Genomic DNA, 18,301 nt, shown 5'->3' with positions numbered 1-18,301 from the left:
TAAAAACTTTTTAAATTTTAAAAAGTGGTGCTGAGTGAGGCATTGAGACCAGACTAAAGATGGGAAAAGCATGAGTCTTTGACTTTTAAAGACTTAAATTGAGACGGAATGCAGAAATACGGCATTTATAAAGCGTCCTGACTTTTGCAGTGAGTCTGTGTCTGGGTGAAACAATTTGATGCGGTGTGTTTAAATCGCCCCATGAATCCTGCAGGTGTAAAAAAAAAAAAGGTGAAAAGAGAAAGCCTTGGGCTGTTTTAAAAAGTTATAGAAGTCCCTACTGAGTTACTGAGGTGGGACAGGAGAGAGTCAAGGTACATTAGAGGTTTGTCTTTGTGGAAAGACTGTGTGTGTATGTTTGTGTGTGTCAGAAAGAGCAAGAGACAGGAGCCTGTGTGTGTGTGTATGTATGTGTCTGTGTGCAGGTGTTTGGTGTTAAAGAGGAGGCTATGACCGCTGAAGAGTAAATGTTGTACTTCAGCAACTCTGGGTGCTTACATTTGAATTTTAACCAAGAAATGTATGTGTGCAAGCGTGCACTGTGTGTGTGTGCATCAAAGTGTGTGTGCATACACAGAGATTGAGCCTCGGATTATCTATTTTCAGATAGTATGTTCACCAGCAGTCACTTTATCGCATGTCTCAACAGTTTGTGTGCTTTCACAGCTGTCTTGTCATGATGTTCAGTGTCTTGTACATCTGTCCTCCTTTACGCACTGCACTGCTTGACAAATCCTTGAGTTACTCCGAAATGACTTTCAGAGGCTCTTGCTGTCCTCCTCGCTGTGAAATGTAGCTGAGGAAATGCCTAATGGCAGAGTGCGTAAGGGAGAAAAAAAAAAAAAAACATCAAGCAATTTCATGCCTTTGTGCCTCTGATGGGGCACCAAACTGATAATTTAATCAGTAGTGAAAGACTAACTTCACTCCTCTGCAACTTTAGCCATTCCATCCATTGTTCATTGACTTATTTTTGTTATAAAAGAGACAGAATTGGAGACAGGAATTTAGATAGCATAAAAAAAGAAAGAGGAGGGGTGGTAGAGCAGGGTTGGGGCAGAGGAAAACTTAAAGATTGTGTTTACTGCAATGGTGGGTATGGTGAATATTGGTTGATATATGGTTGAATATATTTGTCCATGGTACACCACATGATGCATTAACTTTAAATGAGAGCAATAAAAAGAAAACTTAATGACTGCCTGTGTCGATCGCTCACTCTGACGAAACTTAACAGCTGAAGCAAAACTTACTTTTCTTGTGTAACTGTCACAGTCCTGTATCTTCATCGTTTGAAGGCCATAGACTAATTTGACCCATGAATAAAAGAGCTGTACAACTAAACAATTCCAACACCAAGACGCAGAGTTGCTTGCTGCTTTAAAACAGAAGAAAAGAAAAGCAAGGCCTTTGAAAAGTTTCTTGTTTGCTCTTGCTTTAACACACGAACAAGCACAGACAAACAGAGAAAGGTATATGTGTATTTGCTTTGCTCCATATTGTAGATGTGAGGTCAGAGAAACAGCGGGACAGTCTATGCTTTGCTTCATTAGCATTGTCTCAGTATTCCATACAGCAGAGCCTGACAGGAAACACATCTGAGCTGAGAAACATTAGAGCTCCCACACAAAGGCAATAAAAAGACTTGAGTGCATTTATTCTGTGTAGTGTGTGCGTAGTTTTTACAAATCTGCTGTTCACGCCTACTGTAATGCAACACAGCTTTTTTAATGATGTGATAAGGAGTTGTCAGTGTTCAGAAAGCTGAAAAACTCAGTCAGTCAGATATGAAGATATCATTTAATAGAAATAATATTCAGCTAACTCAAAAGTATGCTAGTGATCAATCACATTGTCAGACTTGAGGCTCGGTGTGACTCTGGATAAAGACATCATCTTAAGAGGAACCTACAGGGCCTCACTGCATTCATTGTTATTTAATATGGTCTATCTTGTATTTTTCTAAAGATTGGATGATACTTTAATGATCCCTGTGGAAGATGTTGGGTATTTGCTGTACCTCAGAGAAGGCTATAGATAAGGAAAGAACAAATATAAAGAACTAAAGATAATTCGATAAGTAATTGCCACAGCAGAACAAAAAAAAGAAGAAGACAGTGTGTCCTCACTGAGAGATTCACAGTTTAGAGGCGTATCTGCAAGTTATTCACATTATTGGTTATACAGATGGAAGAACATATGTTGGGAAATGAGATTGTGAATGTCACTGCTCCTATAAAAACTGATAGTGTTACTCCTGGGACAGGCACCTAATCTCACAGTCACACTTTAATGTAAAGAAACCAGTGCCTCGACTACATTTTACAGTGTGTGTGTGTTGTGTGGACTCGTCAGATGACAGCACACTTTTCCATTTTCCTTTCTCTGATTCTTTAATAATATTATGGATTGTAGATCCCTAAATTAATTGCAGCTGTGTGTTATTCTGTTATTCTTAAACTGTTGGGCTATTTGCTAAAACAGTTTCCCACGACTAAGCCTTTGTTTAGGATGATCCTATCATACTCAATCACGATACTGTCGTTATTATTGAACCTGTTCACCTGTAGAATGTTCCAAACGGGTGTTTTTATTTATTTATTTTTTTTGCCAATCTTTTGTTGACCCCTTTTTTGGAACATGTTTGGGGTATAAAATTCAGGATGAGTGTATATGTTTATAAAAAAACTGTTTATCCGTTTGAACATTAAATATATTTCATAATTTGTCATAATTTGGGGAAGTTGGATATATAACTGGAAGGAAGGAAAGAAAGAACTGTGTAACAATATGACTACTTTTTAAGGGCTACCTGTCTCTGCCTTTCTGGCATTTGTGGCACGTTATACCTTATTTAGAGTAAAAAAAAACAAAACAACCACCACGAAATGTATTAGTGAACAATGTGGTTTAGTTTTTAGTTTTTGGACATATCAGTGTAGGTTGGGCATGCAAATCAATAAATCTCTGATCTTTTTAGAGCGAGTGAGGCAGGCCCAAGTCTAATTAGTAAGGAGAAAATGTCTTTCAAGTGTGTAAATATTGCAGGAGACGAAGAACCCATATTTTTTAAAAGTACTGTTTGACTATTGACTATGACTAAAAGAAGAATGGAAGGAGAAAACACACAAGGCAACATAAGAAAGGACTGGGAGAAGCAGAAAGAGAGTGTGTCGAGAGTAGGAAAAGAAATCTTAAGCATAGACAAAGACAATTGTAAGATCAACTCTATGCTTCTCTCTCTTTCTTTGCCTCATTGTCTGCCCTCCTATAGTCATCCTATTAGTGTTTCTCTCAGTCCTCCCCCTCGTCCCTCGCCTCCTGGCTGGATTCTCTCTTCACACCTTCCCTCTGTAATTTCATCTCTACAATAATGTGACCTTTGACAAGGCTGTAGAGATTTCCTAAATTAAGTTATGCAATCTGCTAATAGAGTGGGACATTTATCTCAAATGAGCTTTTCAATTTAATATTCTAAATAAAAAGTCATAATAATTGAAAAAGGTAATGTGAAATATTTAGGTAATATTTTTTGTTAAATTTGGATTTGATCCTACTTGTATGACTACTCTAATCTGTTAATAAAATGTTCCAAATACTGGTCTTAAATCACTGCCAGATATATGCAGGAATTATTCAATGAATAATGAATGAATGATTTCACAATTAATCCACTGACTACAATTCTGATTTCATTCCCATTTTCAGAAACAATCAGACTGTTGTTTCAAATTGCTCTAGTCTGGTCAAAGATAAGAGTTTCTATATCCTATTCTAACTGTCCTGCTGTTTTTTTAAGCCAGTTTCAAAATATTAGTGGAATGAAAAAGTTAAATCAATAGAATCATTGAGAAATAAAATATTTTTAAATGGCAGGCATGATCCAAACACTTGCCCTTGTTAGTCAGGGACTCTATTACACAGCCAACAGTATTACCCCACAAATCAGCTGGTACAAAACTATGCAGTATATCAAGGGAACAGAACCATATCTATATCATTATTAGTTGGGTCAGTAACACAATCTATTACCAATTTATTACCAATAACACTTTGTGTAACACAATTACCAGCCAGACATACATTTTCTGTTTCCAAATGAAGACAACAAAGCAATGGTGACTTTTCCGAGTAACAATCCAACAGCCGGTGTTGTCAGTGTGTTGTCCTGGATATTTACTTTCCTGTGTTGGATTTTGACCATCTGATTTTTTCATTACAGTCTGCAACACAATATGGCTGCTTGTTGCTCTGTTTGGATTAGGAGCTTTTGTGTGTATGCGCACTACAGTAGGTGTTTGAATGTGTGCGCGTGAGTGTGAATGAATGTGTATGTGAGTTCTGTGTTTTCTAATGTTATTTATCTGTTGTGATTTCGGTGTCTAGCCAAAGCAGCCTTTAGCCATTTCAAATAGTCTTTATCCACAGTGGAACATTTGGCTCCGTCGCAAAATCTGATATTAACAGCCGTCTATCTTTGCTACCCACACACACACACACACACACACACACACACACACACACACACCTCAGACCTCAGCTCTCCATGATAAACACACGTGCACATACACACACTTTCATACAGGGAACAGATGTGTGGCAATATGGCGAGACTGTTGAATATTTACTGGCTGTCGTTTTCACATATTTCCCCTCAAGACGTCTACAACAGCATCTGATGATAAACGGCAGCTGATAAACAATAACTAACAAAGATAAACAACAATCAACAAAGACAAACAATGACACAACAACAATGTATACATGTTACTGAGGTGGTGTGCCAAAGCTTTGTTAACGAATTAAAAAAACTAAAAATCACTTAATAGTGGGAAAGGACTTGCAGTAGCAGTTTATTACATAAGAAGGGAGAAAGGAGACATCCACAGTAACATGGTAAGTGCTACACATACTGTTTACAGCAAGCACTGTGCACTATAACATGCTTAAATACATTGTAATCCACTGTAGGATTTTAGACTTTTGGTTCTGAGAGGAACACGCAGGAGGATTCATGCAGTGCGTGTTTAATATCTTATTCCTTAGCATTTGGCTAAAGTTGTGGTTGTGGTTAAATATAGAAAGTCAACAGTGATCTAAAAGCACAATATAGGATGTATTTGCTTTATTTAAACAAAACCACAACCACCAGGTTTTATCAAACCTCAACTAAAATGCTACAAGATAGCTGAAGAGGAACTCAAGATGCAAAACCTGATCTCTGGCATTAAAGTCCTACAATTCCAGCGTCAACTCTGACCACTACCTACAACTTGTTTTCTGTACAAAAGGAAGCACTTCTTGCACTAGAAAATCAAAAAGTTGCAATTTTCCCTCCATAAAACGTAATCTGGCAAAGGGTAGGTATGTCCATAGGACAGGCACAAAATGGAAGACTTTGGTAATCTAAATTTTGGAAGTTTTAGTTCTTCCCAAACTGTAAAATGTTTCTGTACTTTATCCGGTACCGTTTATCACTTCAGCAGTGTGTGGCTTCATCTTTTTGCTCACAAACCAAACCTTAAGTGCTACCTCTATAGCTAATTTTTAGTGTGTTTTTTAATGCATTTGCTAAAAGTTACTTGCTCATGATGATTTTAGGTGATTTTAGTGCTCGCTGCTTTCTGATGTGCTCTTTCTTTGTCTGAGATACAATCGGTTTTGTCCTTGCAATGTGTTAAAACCAAACTCCCTATAAAAGGTTTGTGACAGTCGTGATAAGAAAAGCTGAGACGCAGCTTATGCATTAAATTCTTAACTCATTTGAATTGGATTTATTAACCTGTACCCTAATTATAATGGGCATAGGATGGGAGACATCCCCACAAACAACATCTTTATCAGCTTGTCTCTTAAATTTGGGACACTTGTCCACATGTGGGAAAAACCACTTCTTCAATTTGTAGAACATGACACTCTAACAAATACACAAAAGCACACACAGAATTTCAGATACATTATGGATCGTTCCCATAACTGTGCTCACTTGCTACTTGGCTTGCCATCCCTCTCTCTCTTTGTTCTCAGTGATTTCCCTGTGTGTCTAATCAATAAGAGACAGGATAGAGCAGGGCAGGGCTGATTGTCCTTGTTGTACCAAGGAAAAGGAATGTGTTAGAGGCATCCAAAATCAAGCCTCAAAGTATATGTGCTTTGGTTTCTGATTGGAGACGACTCCAACGTCTCCAAAAAAATCTATGGAAATCTATTGAATAAATAGTGTATATAAGAAAATCTACAATCAGCATCACAATTGTGGAGACAAATACTATTCTTTGAATTTCTCTAAAGAATGCATGAAAGGAAGGCGAGAGACAGGATAAAAACAACAAACTTGAAATCAATCCCTGTATCACGTTCACCCTAAGCATAAAAAATAGCTATTGTTCACAAGCCATCATTCAAGTGAACTGCTACTCTTTAATGGGAACTTAGTGTGAAGAGAAGCTTTTCCCAAAGGCCTAGTTCAAAGAGATTGTGGCTCATTCTAAATTTTAATGATTTCCAATTACTTTGACACAAACTTCAACTTTTTAATCAAAAAAGAGCTAGGGGCGGGCTCACTCTCAGAGTTTTTTTTTTTTTTTTAGCTAATTAGGTGGTGTACTTTGCCATCCCACACCATGCTCCTCCATCTGGCTGCTCACATAAAAACCTGGTTAAATCAACTCTGCTCTGAGACTCCTTCAAGATTTGCGTGGGAAGTGGGCCTGATTCAGATCACATTGTTGATTCTACGAAACATTTGAGGATTGTAACCTCAATTAAAAAGTAAATGTGATGTGTACTTTTCCAATGTGGAGGTTCAAGACACCGTGGATTATTTATAAAACCTCTGACTTTGGTCCGTTTAAGTACTCTAGATAGTAAGTGTGCCATGTGCTTACAATCACATATTTTTTTTTACTCCTCTTGTCTGTATTCACAGGTTTTTAGCCTATTTAAGCCAAAATGTGTGGAAGAATTATCCTATCTTTATTCAAGAGCGTAGATTTTCAGTTTGAGAGCATGATTTCTCCTTCTCATGCTCAGATCTATTCTCCTCGTGCTCACATTTTGTGCTCTCACTCAGATTTTTGCTGCTTTTTTTTTCCAAAATGTGTGCTTAAACTCAAAAATCACATGCTTGTGCTCACATTTCTTCTTCTTGGATACAAACATTTCGCTCACACTCAAATATGTCCTGTGCACTCTCAGATCTAAAGTCTACGCGCTCAGATCTAAAGTCTGCGCTCTCAAACCTAATGTGCTCGCACTCAAAACAAGCACGTCCTCTCAGGTTGAGGTATCTGCTCAGACTGAAGGATGTCCCTCTCGCGCTTAAAATAGTGTGTTTCACCAGCCAATAGGGAGACAGCTAGAGTGTGGACCAATCTTGGGTGCGTTCCTTCGCCCCTTTTTGAGCACTCCGTAGGGGTGGGTATATGGTCTGTTTGTAAAACTGCTTCTCTCTTAAAATACACCAGTTTACCATATTAGCCAGCTATTTGAATCATCACCTATTTAATACACCAGCTTATTTATGTATAGTTAATCTTAAGTAAGTAAATGAATCTTTTTTCTAATTTTATAGTAGCGGGATATATTTTATATAGTAGAAATACTCACAGTAGCATAGCAGTGTTATGACAGTTGAATGGTTAAGTACACTGCTATCTTTTGCATTTTAAACCATTGAACGCCGGTTTGCATCCCGACCGCCACACTCATATTACGATTTTAACCCTCTGAGGACAGATTTGGCGGATCTGCCCAAAATGTTTAACGTTTTACATATCTGTGAATATCTTCGAAAACTGTTTATGATACAGAGATGCAGTTTTTGCACTGTTTTCACATGGACTCTGAGCACACACAGGACACATTTGAGTGCGAGCAAAATGTTTGTGTCCAATAAGAAGAAATGTAAGCACAAGGATGTGATTTTTGAGTCCAAGCACACATTTTGAAAAAAAAAAAGCAGCAGAAATCTGAGCACGAGAAGGAGAAATCATGCTCTCAAACTGAAAATCTACGCTCTTGAATAAAGATAGGATAATTCTTCTATAAAAATGATCCAAATTATTTTCTAAGAAAAAAAAAAACATGACCTCAACATCAACTTTAGTTGTTTGGAAACTTAGAGTTGAGTAAACTTTTGGATGTGTGGACGAGGAGAGGAAAATGGAGGCCACAGACATATTTCCCCAATGCCTACTTCAAGGACTCATGAAATTTTACACTCTGTAATTGGGTTAAGTACCTCTAGGACCCAGTGCCATTAAGTCCTATTAGTACTCTTGTCATTTAAAAACCTACTAAAGAGAAACACGTAAAAAAACTACTGGTCCCAACCAGAAAACTACAGCTAAAAAAAGTAATCACAAAGAAGGTTAGGAAGAGGACTATGTACAGTAAGCTGGTTGGAGATGGATGAAACAAGGCAGGATAAGAGCACAGCTCTCTCTAAAAACTTTAATTTACACACAGAGGTCAGTCTTTTACTTGCTAAAATGGAGATACGAATGGTAGAAATGAGGCCAGGCCAGGATGCCCTTAATTTTGTTTAAAGTAGTGGATCTCTGTGAGTGTTCAGGACATGGAGCCCTGCTGGCTATCGATTTTGCTCTTTAGTGAGCTGCTGTTTTACATCTGGGACTCCAGGTGAAGGCAATTAATAGAAATTGCCTGCCCACTAAGAAAAACCAGCAGCACTCCTGAGGACCAGGATTAAAAAACACAAGATTATACAATGAGAAGGACAGAACAAAAGGGACGCAGATAGAGCAATTGCCTCTGCCAAAGCTGCTTTCGTGGGTTGACCTCACCATGGGATCTGTTTCATTTGGATGAAAGGGAAGGACAGAGAAAAAGAAAAGATATACCTTTGACTCTGTAAGGTTTTGATCTCCCAATTATGATGAGTCTTAAGCACAGATGGTATGAAAAAAAGCTACATGAATATGACATAAAAATCATGAAAAAAAAAAAAAGTAAAAACACATTCTCATTAAGAGTAACACCCTGAGGGAAGAGTTGTTGAAGGGCGGGTTAAACACTTTTCCAGTCTTATAAATTGCTCTCATTGCTCCTTGTAGGGTGTTTTCCACTTGGGAAAGGGAGGCCAGACAAAGCAGTTCTCCCTAGCCATTTATGGGATCTGATCAAGTGTTTCTCAAACTGGGATTTAGGGACCTTCATTTAAAACATTCAGTGTCCCTAAACCCTAAAGACCGGAGAAACTCTTAAACTCCACTAATAACTGAGACTAAACAGGGGTGCTACTACCCTGCAGAATACAATGTGACAGGTTAAACAAGTCATTATTAAAAAGGTCCAGATTTAGAGGTCTCTATATATAAAAAATATGTTTTTATTACCTTAGAATGAGCCTTTTATAATCACAGACTTTGTGTGTCCTCCACAGAGCCTGCCATGTGGAACTACAGTAGCCCAGAATGGCAAACTTAAGACTGGATCTCTCGGCTGGCTCCAGATGCTTCATGGACATCATAGTCTCTCCTTCATGCTACAAAGAGTGGGCTTTGTATCAAAGTCAAAAAATCTTCTTTTATGACTTTCCATAAACAGGACCTTGTCAGATAGATCTTTGTAACGATACATAGGAATCCATTAAACATTTGAGTAGTTTTAGAGGCATATTAATAAAATAAACAGTCAAAGATTCCTGTAAACACACACTGTGTTCAACATCATTTTTCTCCTCAAGCTGCAGTCAAAACAAAATACGTCTTGTGAAATTTACTTGAGTCGTGGGCCAAAAGTACGACAGGATAGGAAATAGGAGTGAATTTGGGAAGCAAATGTGTCTTGCCTTGTTCCACATAGAAATGTATCAGAATAATCACTCAGATGTATTGCAATAATAAAGTACCTTGCATATGAATGAATGATGACATGTTCCTTTCCTTGAGATTTTCCTTTTCTGTAAAATGAGGTTTTGTGAGAAAAGTGGTGTGCTCTTCTTCTTTATATCTGGCTCCATACCTGAAGAACTTGTCCCAAGTCCACTTTTTATTCCACACTATTTTATCCTTTCTAAATAAAATTCTTTCCCATGCCCCCGAGTCTGATAGGGCTCTGAGTTCCTCTGCAGTCCTCTTTAACTTTCTCGGATGGAAGGATAGATAGATACATGGAAATAGACCGAAGGATGGGGGAGGGTGCAAATCCTTCTCTGATGCCCTTGCCTGTGTTAGGGCTAACTCTCTCCAGGGAACCTTCTCATGACCCCGGGACTTCGATGAAGGAGAAGAAGGCACAGGAGGTGGGGGGGGGATGAAAGAGTAGATAGAAACAGGAGGTATTGACTGTGCAGCAGCTTGTTTCTCTGTGCTGTGGAGCCAAGCATCAGATGAAGTTAGAGACCTCAGGTAACCCTATGTCTGCCAGCATCAATGCAGTGGTTCTGTGTGAAACTCCTCAAACTTCTGGTCAGTAAATTGTTGATTGATTTTCATGAAGCAGTATTTTTTCTTGCTTCTTTTTCTTACTTTTTTTGCAGCAGTGCTGCCCCTGTGGCGCAGACAAAAATTGTCCACTACATTATGCATGTTGCGGTCAAGGTGACTGCTGAAGTGTAAGTATGACTGCTTTTAACTCTATATTTATTCAGCTCCAATCAATGTCTTTATTGAATGATCGCTTCTTCTGTGGTCTCAAATTTCTCCTCTCACTTTACTTCTTTGGAAGGTTTTATTATCCCTGTTGAGGGATGTGACGTCATCCTGTGGAGCCCTTCTGAGCCAGTAACTGTGCCTAAGGGAAACACTGACAAACATGACACTGTCCCCTGTTTAATCTCTGTCTGCTTTTGAACTTCTGGTGATCTAAGCAGAGAAGATGACTTTCTTGTAGCCGTACCTATTGTAAAATGTGAAAGTTGCTGATTTATAGAGGATGCAGTTTCTTTCCTCACAAAAAGAGAACAACATAAGAATCATAAGCAGCAGCAGAAAATTTAAAGAGAAATATGTCATTATTGCCCATCCTGCTTGATGGACAAGTGATCCCCTGGAAAATGCAGTGCCAAAACACCAAGATAAGCACAAAAGAGAGAACCATGGGGATTAGGACACAGAACTAAAATAGGATTTAAATTAAAAGTATGCAGATTACAGCTCCATCAAGGCTGTCTGTCTGCCTGACTGTCAGTCTAGCTTTCGAGGCACTCATCTGTCTGTTTTGCTGTCCTCAGTTTTTCATAGGCTGGTTGAAGTTTTTCCCTCTTTACCTCCGACAATGTCTACACCTTTGGCAGCTTCCTGTCAGTGTTTGAGTGATTTCAGGACTCATGTCACTCAGTTTTCTGCAAATTTTACTTGTATTTTTTAAACACTATAACTCATTTTCTCACCACAAACTCAATGGTGTTTCAGTAAAAAGTGAGGAGAAAAGTGATGAGTGAGCACATTATCAGCTCTATGAAAACAGTCACATCCAAAGGAAAAGGGCAGGACATGAAACAAATAAAATGAAATTAATGCAGGTTATCAAGAAAAAAATGGCAATGCTATTGTATTTAATAGTGTCAAAGAGAACAAACACTAATGGAGACAAACAACAATCACATGATCACATGTACAGCTTTATGGCTTGATTTGTTTTTGATTTGGTCAAAATGCACCGGTTGTGAAAATATGGTTTTGGTCTTCACAGATTTATAAATTAGTAGAAACTACTATGCATGTATTTCATGTCTGAACAGATAAATAAAATACTATTTGTCCTGGCTTAGATTTAGACTGTTCTCTAGTATCCTGAAGCAAGATGCTCTCTGTCTTGTTTTGCTGAATTCTTGGACTAAATACAAAATTGTTAACTGATAATGAGTTGTAGACATCACTGGTGTGCACCAGTTAAGTGGTTAAAGCAATATTTAGGAAACTTGCAAGCCCCAAAAAACAGAAACGGGATGCAGGTTTTAAAATAAAAGATTAGTGTAGTGGTTGTGTCTAAAACAGTGAAGTTTACATATAGGCAAAGGGTGGGTGATACTATGGATAAAATTAGAGAAACAATTCTAGATGTTGATTATTTAATGTATAGATAAAACGACCAACTGGTGAAACCGAGAACCGAGATGGAAAATGACAACATTTCTTCTTGCCTTTTTATATGCCAAATAAATACTCATTCTTCTGTTTGGGAACTTTTCTTGTCTACCTATTGCTGCATTCAAACTATTGTGGTTTTTGTGAAAGTGCTGCCTTAGCCACATGTTTTGCTGATAATGAAAAGCAGCTTTGTTATCACAGTGACTTTCCGGAGTCACTGCTTCTATCAGTAAACTGTACAAGCTACAACAACAACAAAAAAGAAGTTCTGCGTATGTGCTTCACAAACATCACAACAAAATACCAACTTTTCTACAGCTACTTCCGCTATTTCCAATCTGTTTGCTGATGTTGTTGCTGGCTGCCTATGTATTTTCAATCCCCACTTCTTTTTTCCTATTATTTAGTCAGTCCCTGTCATGAATGTCTCTATAAGATATTGAACTGTGCTGCTTAAAAAGATGCCAGGCACAGTACTTTTCCCAACACTGAATACTTTCTGTTTGCCTCCCGGTCGCTAAATGTACACTTTAAAGTCGAAAAGTGGTTTGAAAAAAAAGCAGAATAGTGTGAACATGGCTTAAAATGGCGATCACACCATAGGCTTTGAAAAGGCACAACATAGCGTTCCTGGAGTGTTCTCTGAAAAGCAGACGGCTGAGCATTTTATATCTGTGCTACTAGTATAACCCAGTTTTAGAACTGTGTGTTGTGCATTCAAGTCTGCCTATTGCTTCAGTCACATCTGCTATCTACAGAAAAGACTTCTGAAGAATTTTAAAATGAGAAATCTGTACTGCATCCCACTCTGGTCACTGTTATTGGCACATTACATGACTTCAAGCCCGCTTATTGCCACTACTTTAGCTCGGTCACACAGAGGGAATACAAATGCTGCCATATTTGATTTGGGTGCAGTTTGTGGTAGTGCAAGTGCTTTTATTTTTATAATATTATGAAGCTGAACTACAGGACTGGATTAGTGTATGAGTCTTTAACTTGTCAAGTGCTTGTTCCCCACATTTTACTTCAAGTTTGTGTTTGCCCAGATATAACTTGATAAGTGTCTGATCCAATCTTTCATCTACTCTTTTCAGTCTGTCGCAGTATTTATTCTGTCCCCAGCATAAAGTGAAGCCAAATTACTTGCTGGAAATTTCTTGACCTGTACTTTATTATGGAAAGTGTGTACCATCTATCTTTCTTTGTTTCCCTCTTCTCCTCTCTCCCTCGCTCTCTGTTAAACTGTAAGATAGATCATTAGCTTTAAATGGACTTCAATCCGCTCATTACATGTCCCATTTACCTTCACTGCATAACGCTCTACTTTTCATAACGAGACAGAAAAAAGAACGGGAGATAGGAGCAGAAAGAAGGAATGTATGTGTGGGAAGGGCTAGACAGAATGAGAACGGGAAAGACAAAAGTGTGCGCATGAATATAAGAGTTAGCCAACAAGAGAGTTAGGAAGCAGAGAGAGATGATAACAAAGATATAAAAAAAAAGACAAAAAGATAAGATTGAAATCTTGGGTAAAAAAATGTGTCTGAGGATGTGTAAAAGAGGAGATAACCTGTACTTTCTTTTTGTGGTGATACAATCTTTACCAGTAAAGTGAAATATCTATTCATATTGACTTTACCCCAGCTGTAAACTGAAATAAATCATCATGATAATGTCTATGATTCTTGTCTCTACGTTGTTTCTTTCCATACCATTTACCAGCTAATGACTGACAGACAGAGAGGGGTATTTCAAGCATGTAATCGCTTTTTTATCAGTGATATTTTTCTATGGTTTTCATTAATCCTGCATGTGGTGACGTCATTTAACGTGTGTCACTTCCTGTTCTTAATTCATTCATACGGTTGCGCTGACAGTGCTGTGTGTCGGTGTGTGAAGTGGTTTCACTTCATGCATGTCATAAATTTGTTTTAAATGTGCATTTTAATCCATGAAGTCCTCATGTGTGTGTGTGCACCTTAATGTGTGAATTGTTTTTAATGTGCACTAGGTGTGTCACTGCTTTTATGTTGTGATTTCAACAGCTGGTGATTTATTTTGTGCTAGATTAATGTGTGTGATATTTGTGTTCTCTATCCGTATACGTACTACATAAGTGACAGTTTTGTTTGATGCTGATAATGACAGGGTCAATACATGCCAATCCGATGCATTAAGTGCTTCTTGACAGCGATAATTTGTTTTATGTCACTCCACAAAGGTATCCATGACATTAAATCTGTTAAAAATGATGGAAAATATTAAGGTAGACTACTGGATTTGCTGTGTTGAAGTTATAACAGTCACTAGGGTGCTTCCTTTTTTCTTTCTTCACCTGAGGCCTTCACCACAGGTTTCATTGCCTTGCTCATCTGCACTGACCCATCCATTGACCCAATGTTCTCACTCCTCCTCCTCTCTGTATCTGTCCATTCTCACCTAACCCCAAACCTCCCTCTATCACTTTACGGTTCCCCTCAACTAATCTAACTCCCTCTAGCTCAGCCACTCCTCAAAATGCCTCCCCTCTATCCTCTCCTTTGATCCCTCAGCATGTATAAGGTCCTATTTCCTCTGCTATCCATTTTACTTTGCTTTAAACCATTCTTTTGTCTCTGTCCATCCATCTTATACTTCTGTCTCAAGTAATTTCATTTTCTTTTTTTATTTTATGTCTGACACATTTTTCTTTCTTCTTCTTTTTTTTTTTATTTCAAAGGTTATTGCTTGGAATTATACAGTGAGAGGAGAATGGGGGATACTGGAGAAAGAGAGACAATGAAGACAGTTACTAAATGTCCCAGACTGGATTCAAAGCCAGGATTTGGCAAACACATGTCTAGTATCACTGAGCTATCAGGTGCAACCCCTAACCCTAACATGATTAGTCTTACTTTCCATTCCCTTGTTGGACTCTTCATTGATCCAACTACATACAATACATGGGGAATGAGATTCAAGGTGATGCAAAGACATGCAATCTAAAAGAAAGAGTAGAGTTAGCATTGCCTGACCCAAAGCCAAGACAAACAATCACTCTAATGATCTGAAACTCAGAATCAACTTGAGCAGGCAATTTGCTCAATGCAATAAAGTGGGAAGAACACCAGCTTCAACATGGGAATCTATTAAGGTGTCTGTAAATGTCTTAGAGAAAAGAGCTCCCAAGCATGATGCAGACTGATTGAAGTGCTGAAAAAACAAAAGGCCAGTCCTATAGTTTGGTTCAATATTCTACGCTTCCTATTTTCCACTTGTTTCCAAAGAAAGAAATTGTGGCTATTTTCTCATCCTGAATGTTTTCATATATTTGCAGTAGTCCATTATCTGCTGCTGCTACGACTCAATCTCTCTACAGGAGCTGGTTCAAATTAATCTATTCTTATATACGCTAACTTTCATCCCCTCCTCCTGAACTTTTTCCCTCTGTCACCCTTCTCTGCCTTCTGTCTTCTTTTTTTTCTATCTTTTGATTGTCCTCTTCACCACCCCTGCCCCAGCCCTGCTTTCTCTTCTGGCCTTCTCCACTTTTTCCCTTATAAAGAAAATTCCATGCATCTTGGTTTCCATCGTGCCTTTATCTCTTTCCCTTCCTCCCACTCTGTTTGTCTTTTCCTCCCTGACCAAAAGTCATTCGAGCTACAGTAAATGCTGTCTGGTAACACCCAAATGTTGCTGAGACATTAGTAATAAAACAAACTTTATATGCGCTTGAAAAAAAGTGTGGCCCATCCTAATGCAGTGACAGAGACAGTTGTTATTGGGGGAAATGTTTGTTCAGACTGTGTTATGTAAGCATTATCGAGGAGCCGCCTGTAATGACAAGTACTCGTTGTTTTTGCTACCCTATTTGAATCAAAATCAAAGATAAATTATAACCTCCCATCAAACACCCTGCCCTCATTAGCTCACATAATTTATATCAGACAAACAACTTTGTCTGATGCAAACTGCGTTCTTCATTTTCAAGTCAAACAGTAGCTGAAAAATAATAGACTACATTCCACATATAAATAGATGACAGAAACTAAGCGTTGTTCCAGTGCATGTATCTGTTGAAGGCTCCACTTGGTAACAGTGTGACCCTTGTACACTGTAGCCTGGGGGGGCTTTTGTTACCTCTGTCAGGCTGCCAATCACCAGCACACCTCCTTTTTCAGTCGGCTGATTATAAGTGAGGAACACACTCTACAACGGGACTGGTTACTTATACATAACACATTTTCACCTAGATTGTTATTTGTGGTGTTACTATCTTAGTAATTATTTACAAGAACACACAATTCATACATATCCTACCACAAGTAAAATATTAACAACAAGGGGAACTTGTAAAGTGAACCACTGTGCCAGAGTTCTGTCTGACACAACACACATACCCACGCAAACACACACAATCATTTAGCAAACTTACTTTAGATCCTGGAAGGGTTCTGCCCTCACATGTGATGTCTCTACAGAATGGCTGAACACCACGCCTTCATTCCCTGTTGAGAGGGTAAGAGGAAAGGAAGGAAAAGAAAACACATCTTTTATGTGAAAGCCTGCACAATATTGCATCATATCTCTGTTCTTGGAGCTGATGCAGGCCCTTAAAATGCATGACGCAGCGCTCAGATCTTATGTGTGTCATACAAATTCTGTTCAAAAGAGACAATATTTTCCAGTAGTAATGTAATGGTACATATAGTACCAGCGTTTGGAGTAGTATGAAAATAAGGAGAATGGGGAACACACTGTTAGATGTTAACACTTAATAATAATCTTTCCTTAATCTTAACAAAGTTGTTTAAAGTACTTAGGTGCCTTAATCTTTTGTTGTTGCTTATTTGTTTCTGAAATGTTAATAAAATGTCAACCAGATGGCATTTTATTGCCCCCCTAAACATATTTTACTAATGCAAAATAGTAGCATGCAGAATGAACATAACTGTCCTGTAGTTAAGGTTGGCTCTGATATAATGCAGTGTTTAACCCCCCGTGTACAGCAAGCACCTCTGCTTTAGCCTGCAGCCCTGAACAGATGCTTGGGGAAAGTGCTAGTCACGGCTCTTGCTGAGACTATAGCAGGCATCTTAGAAACTCAGCACTGCTACAAATGTAATACTGTGCAAGGTAACTTTTCTTATTGGCAGGTCCACAAATAACAAACAGCTAATTAAATTGTTAAATGTCAAGTTTATTTCTAGGAAGAACTGAGGGGAGGATGAGGACCACACCTTCAAAAAGGTGCAATTGAAAGGATCTAAACTTGTAGGGTACTGTTGTATTTGTCAGTGGAAACCCTGATATATTCTAAGGCCCCACTGAACACTGCACAAATGTGTATGTGTGTCAGCGCAACTGCCAACAAAAGGAAAAAGGAAAATAAGAAATGTTCCCAGTTCTGTCAAAATGGTGGAAATATAAGTGTGTGTTGCTGTCTTTGATTGCTGCTCTATAAAATGATGTTTCTCACTTTGTCAATCATAGGCCGTGTTTGTTCTGGCTTGAGATCCCCCCCCCCAGCACTCTGCTGTGTACATGAAATGTTTATGAGCTTGTCATTCCTGTTGGGTGGCACCTGTCCTGCTACACAATACCCATGAAGCTTTTGAAAACCAGTACATTGGAATTTAAACTGGGTTTATATTTTCAAACATGGAATTTAAGCTCATTAATACGACACCTCACTAGCTGCCATGATACCTACTCGCACCAACTGATGGTGATAAACAGCAGACATACATGCAAACATTCTCATTAGCGTCTTTGCTCTAGACCTCTCGCTACTGCATAGGGCAGCAATGTGTGGAGACATTGTTCATCTGTTTTATATTTGTGAAAATGCATATTTTGTTTGTTCCTGAAAAATAAAAGAATGTACCTACTGACATAGTCAAACACACAAGCAAACAGAGATGTACACACACAAACACTCAAACTTGATTTTCTCACTGTCATTTAACGAGAGAGATGCTGGAGACAACCAAAGCACAATTTTCCTATCAAATTTCTTCTGCTTCAATGAAATTGCTTCCCATTTTTTTTTCTTTGCAATTATACTTTACCTGTCTTTGCTCAGATCTCTCACTGATCTGTCTCCCTTTCCCTTTCTTTTCATAGTGCCCTTTTAATTACAATTCAGATAGCAACAAGTCATGATAATGCCCTTATAATTATGCAGTATGTCAAACATGCGGATGCAAAATTAATTTAATTTTAGGTTGAGCATTCTGGGTGTCAGACAATGAAGTTGTCTC

The 18,301-nt window shown here is 38.3% G+C and overlaps 1 protein-coding gene across 2 annotated transcripts in view; it reads right to left on the bottom strand.

The window, feature by feature from the left end:
- LOC104930083 (zeta-sarcoglycan) overlaps positions 1–18,301 on the bottom strand; it is a 344,655-nt gene that overhangs the window by 22,311 nt on the left and 304,043 nt on the right. For both annotated transcript variants that reach the window (XM_019257951.2, XM_027282958.1), the window contains one exon: positions 16,474–16,546. In XM_019257951.2, coding sequence (XP_019113496.1) covers positions 16,474–16,546 — 73 coding nt within the window. The remainder of the gene's footprint in view (positions 1–16,473; positions 16,547–18,301) is intronic.

Source organism: Larimichthys crocea, chromosome X, assembly GCF_000972845.2.
Source record: "Larimichthys crocea isolate SSNF chromosome X, L_crocea_2.0, whole genome shotgun sequence".
NCBI lineage: Eukaryota > Metazoa > Chordata > Actinopteri > Sciaenidae > Larimichthys > Larimichthys crocea.
The sequence above is the reverse complement of the archived record's forward strand: the minus strand, read 5'-3'. Positions and strand labels throughout refer to the sequence as shown.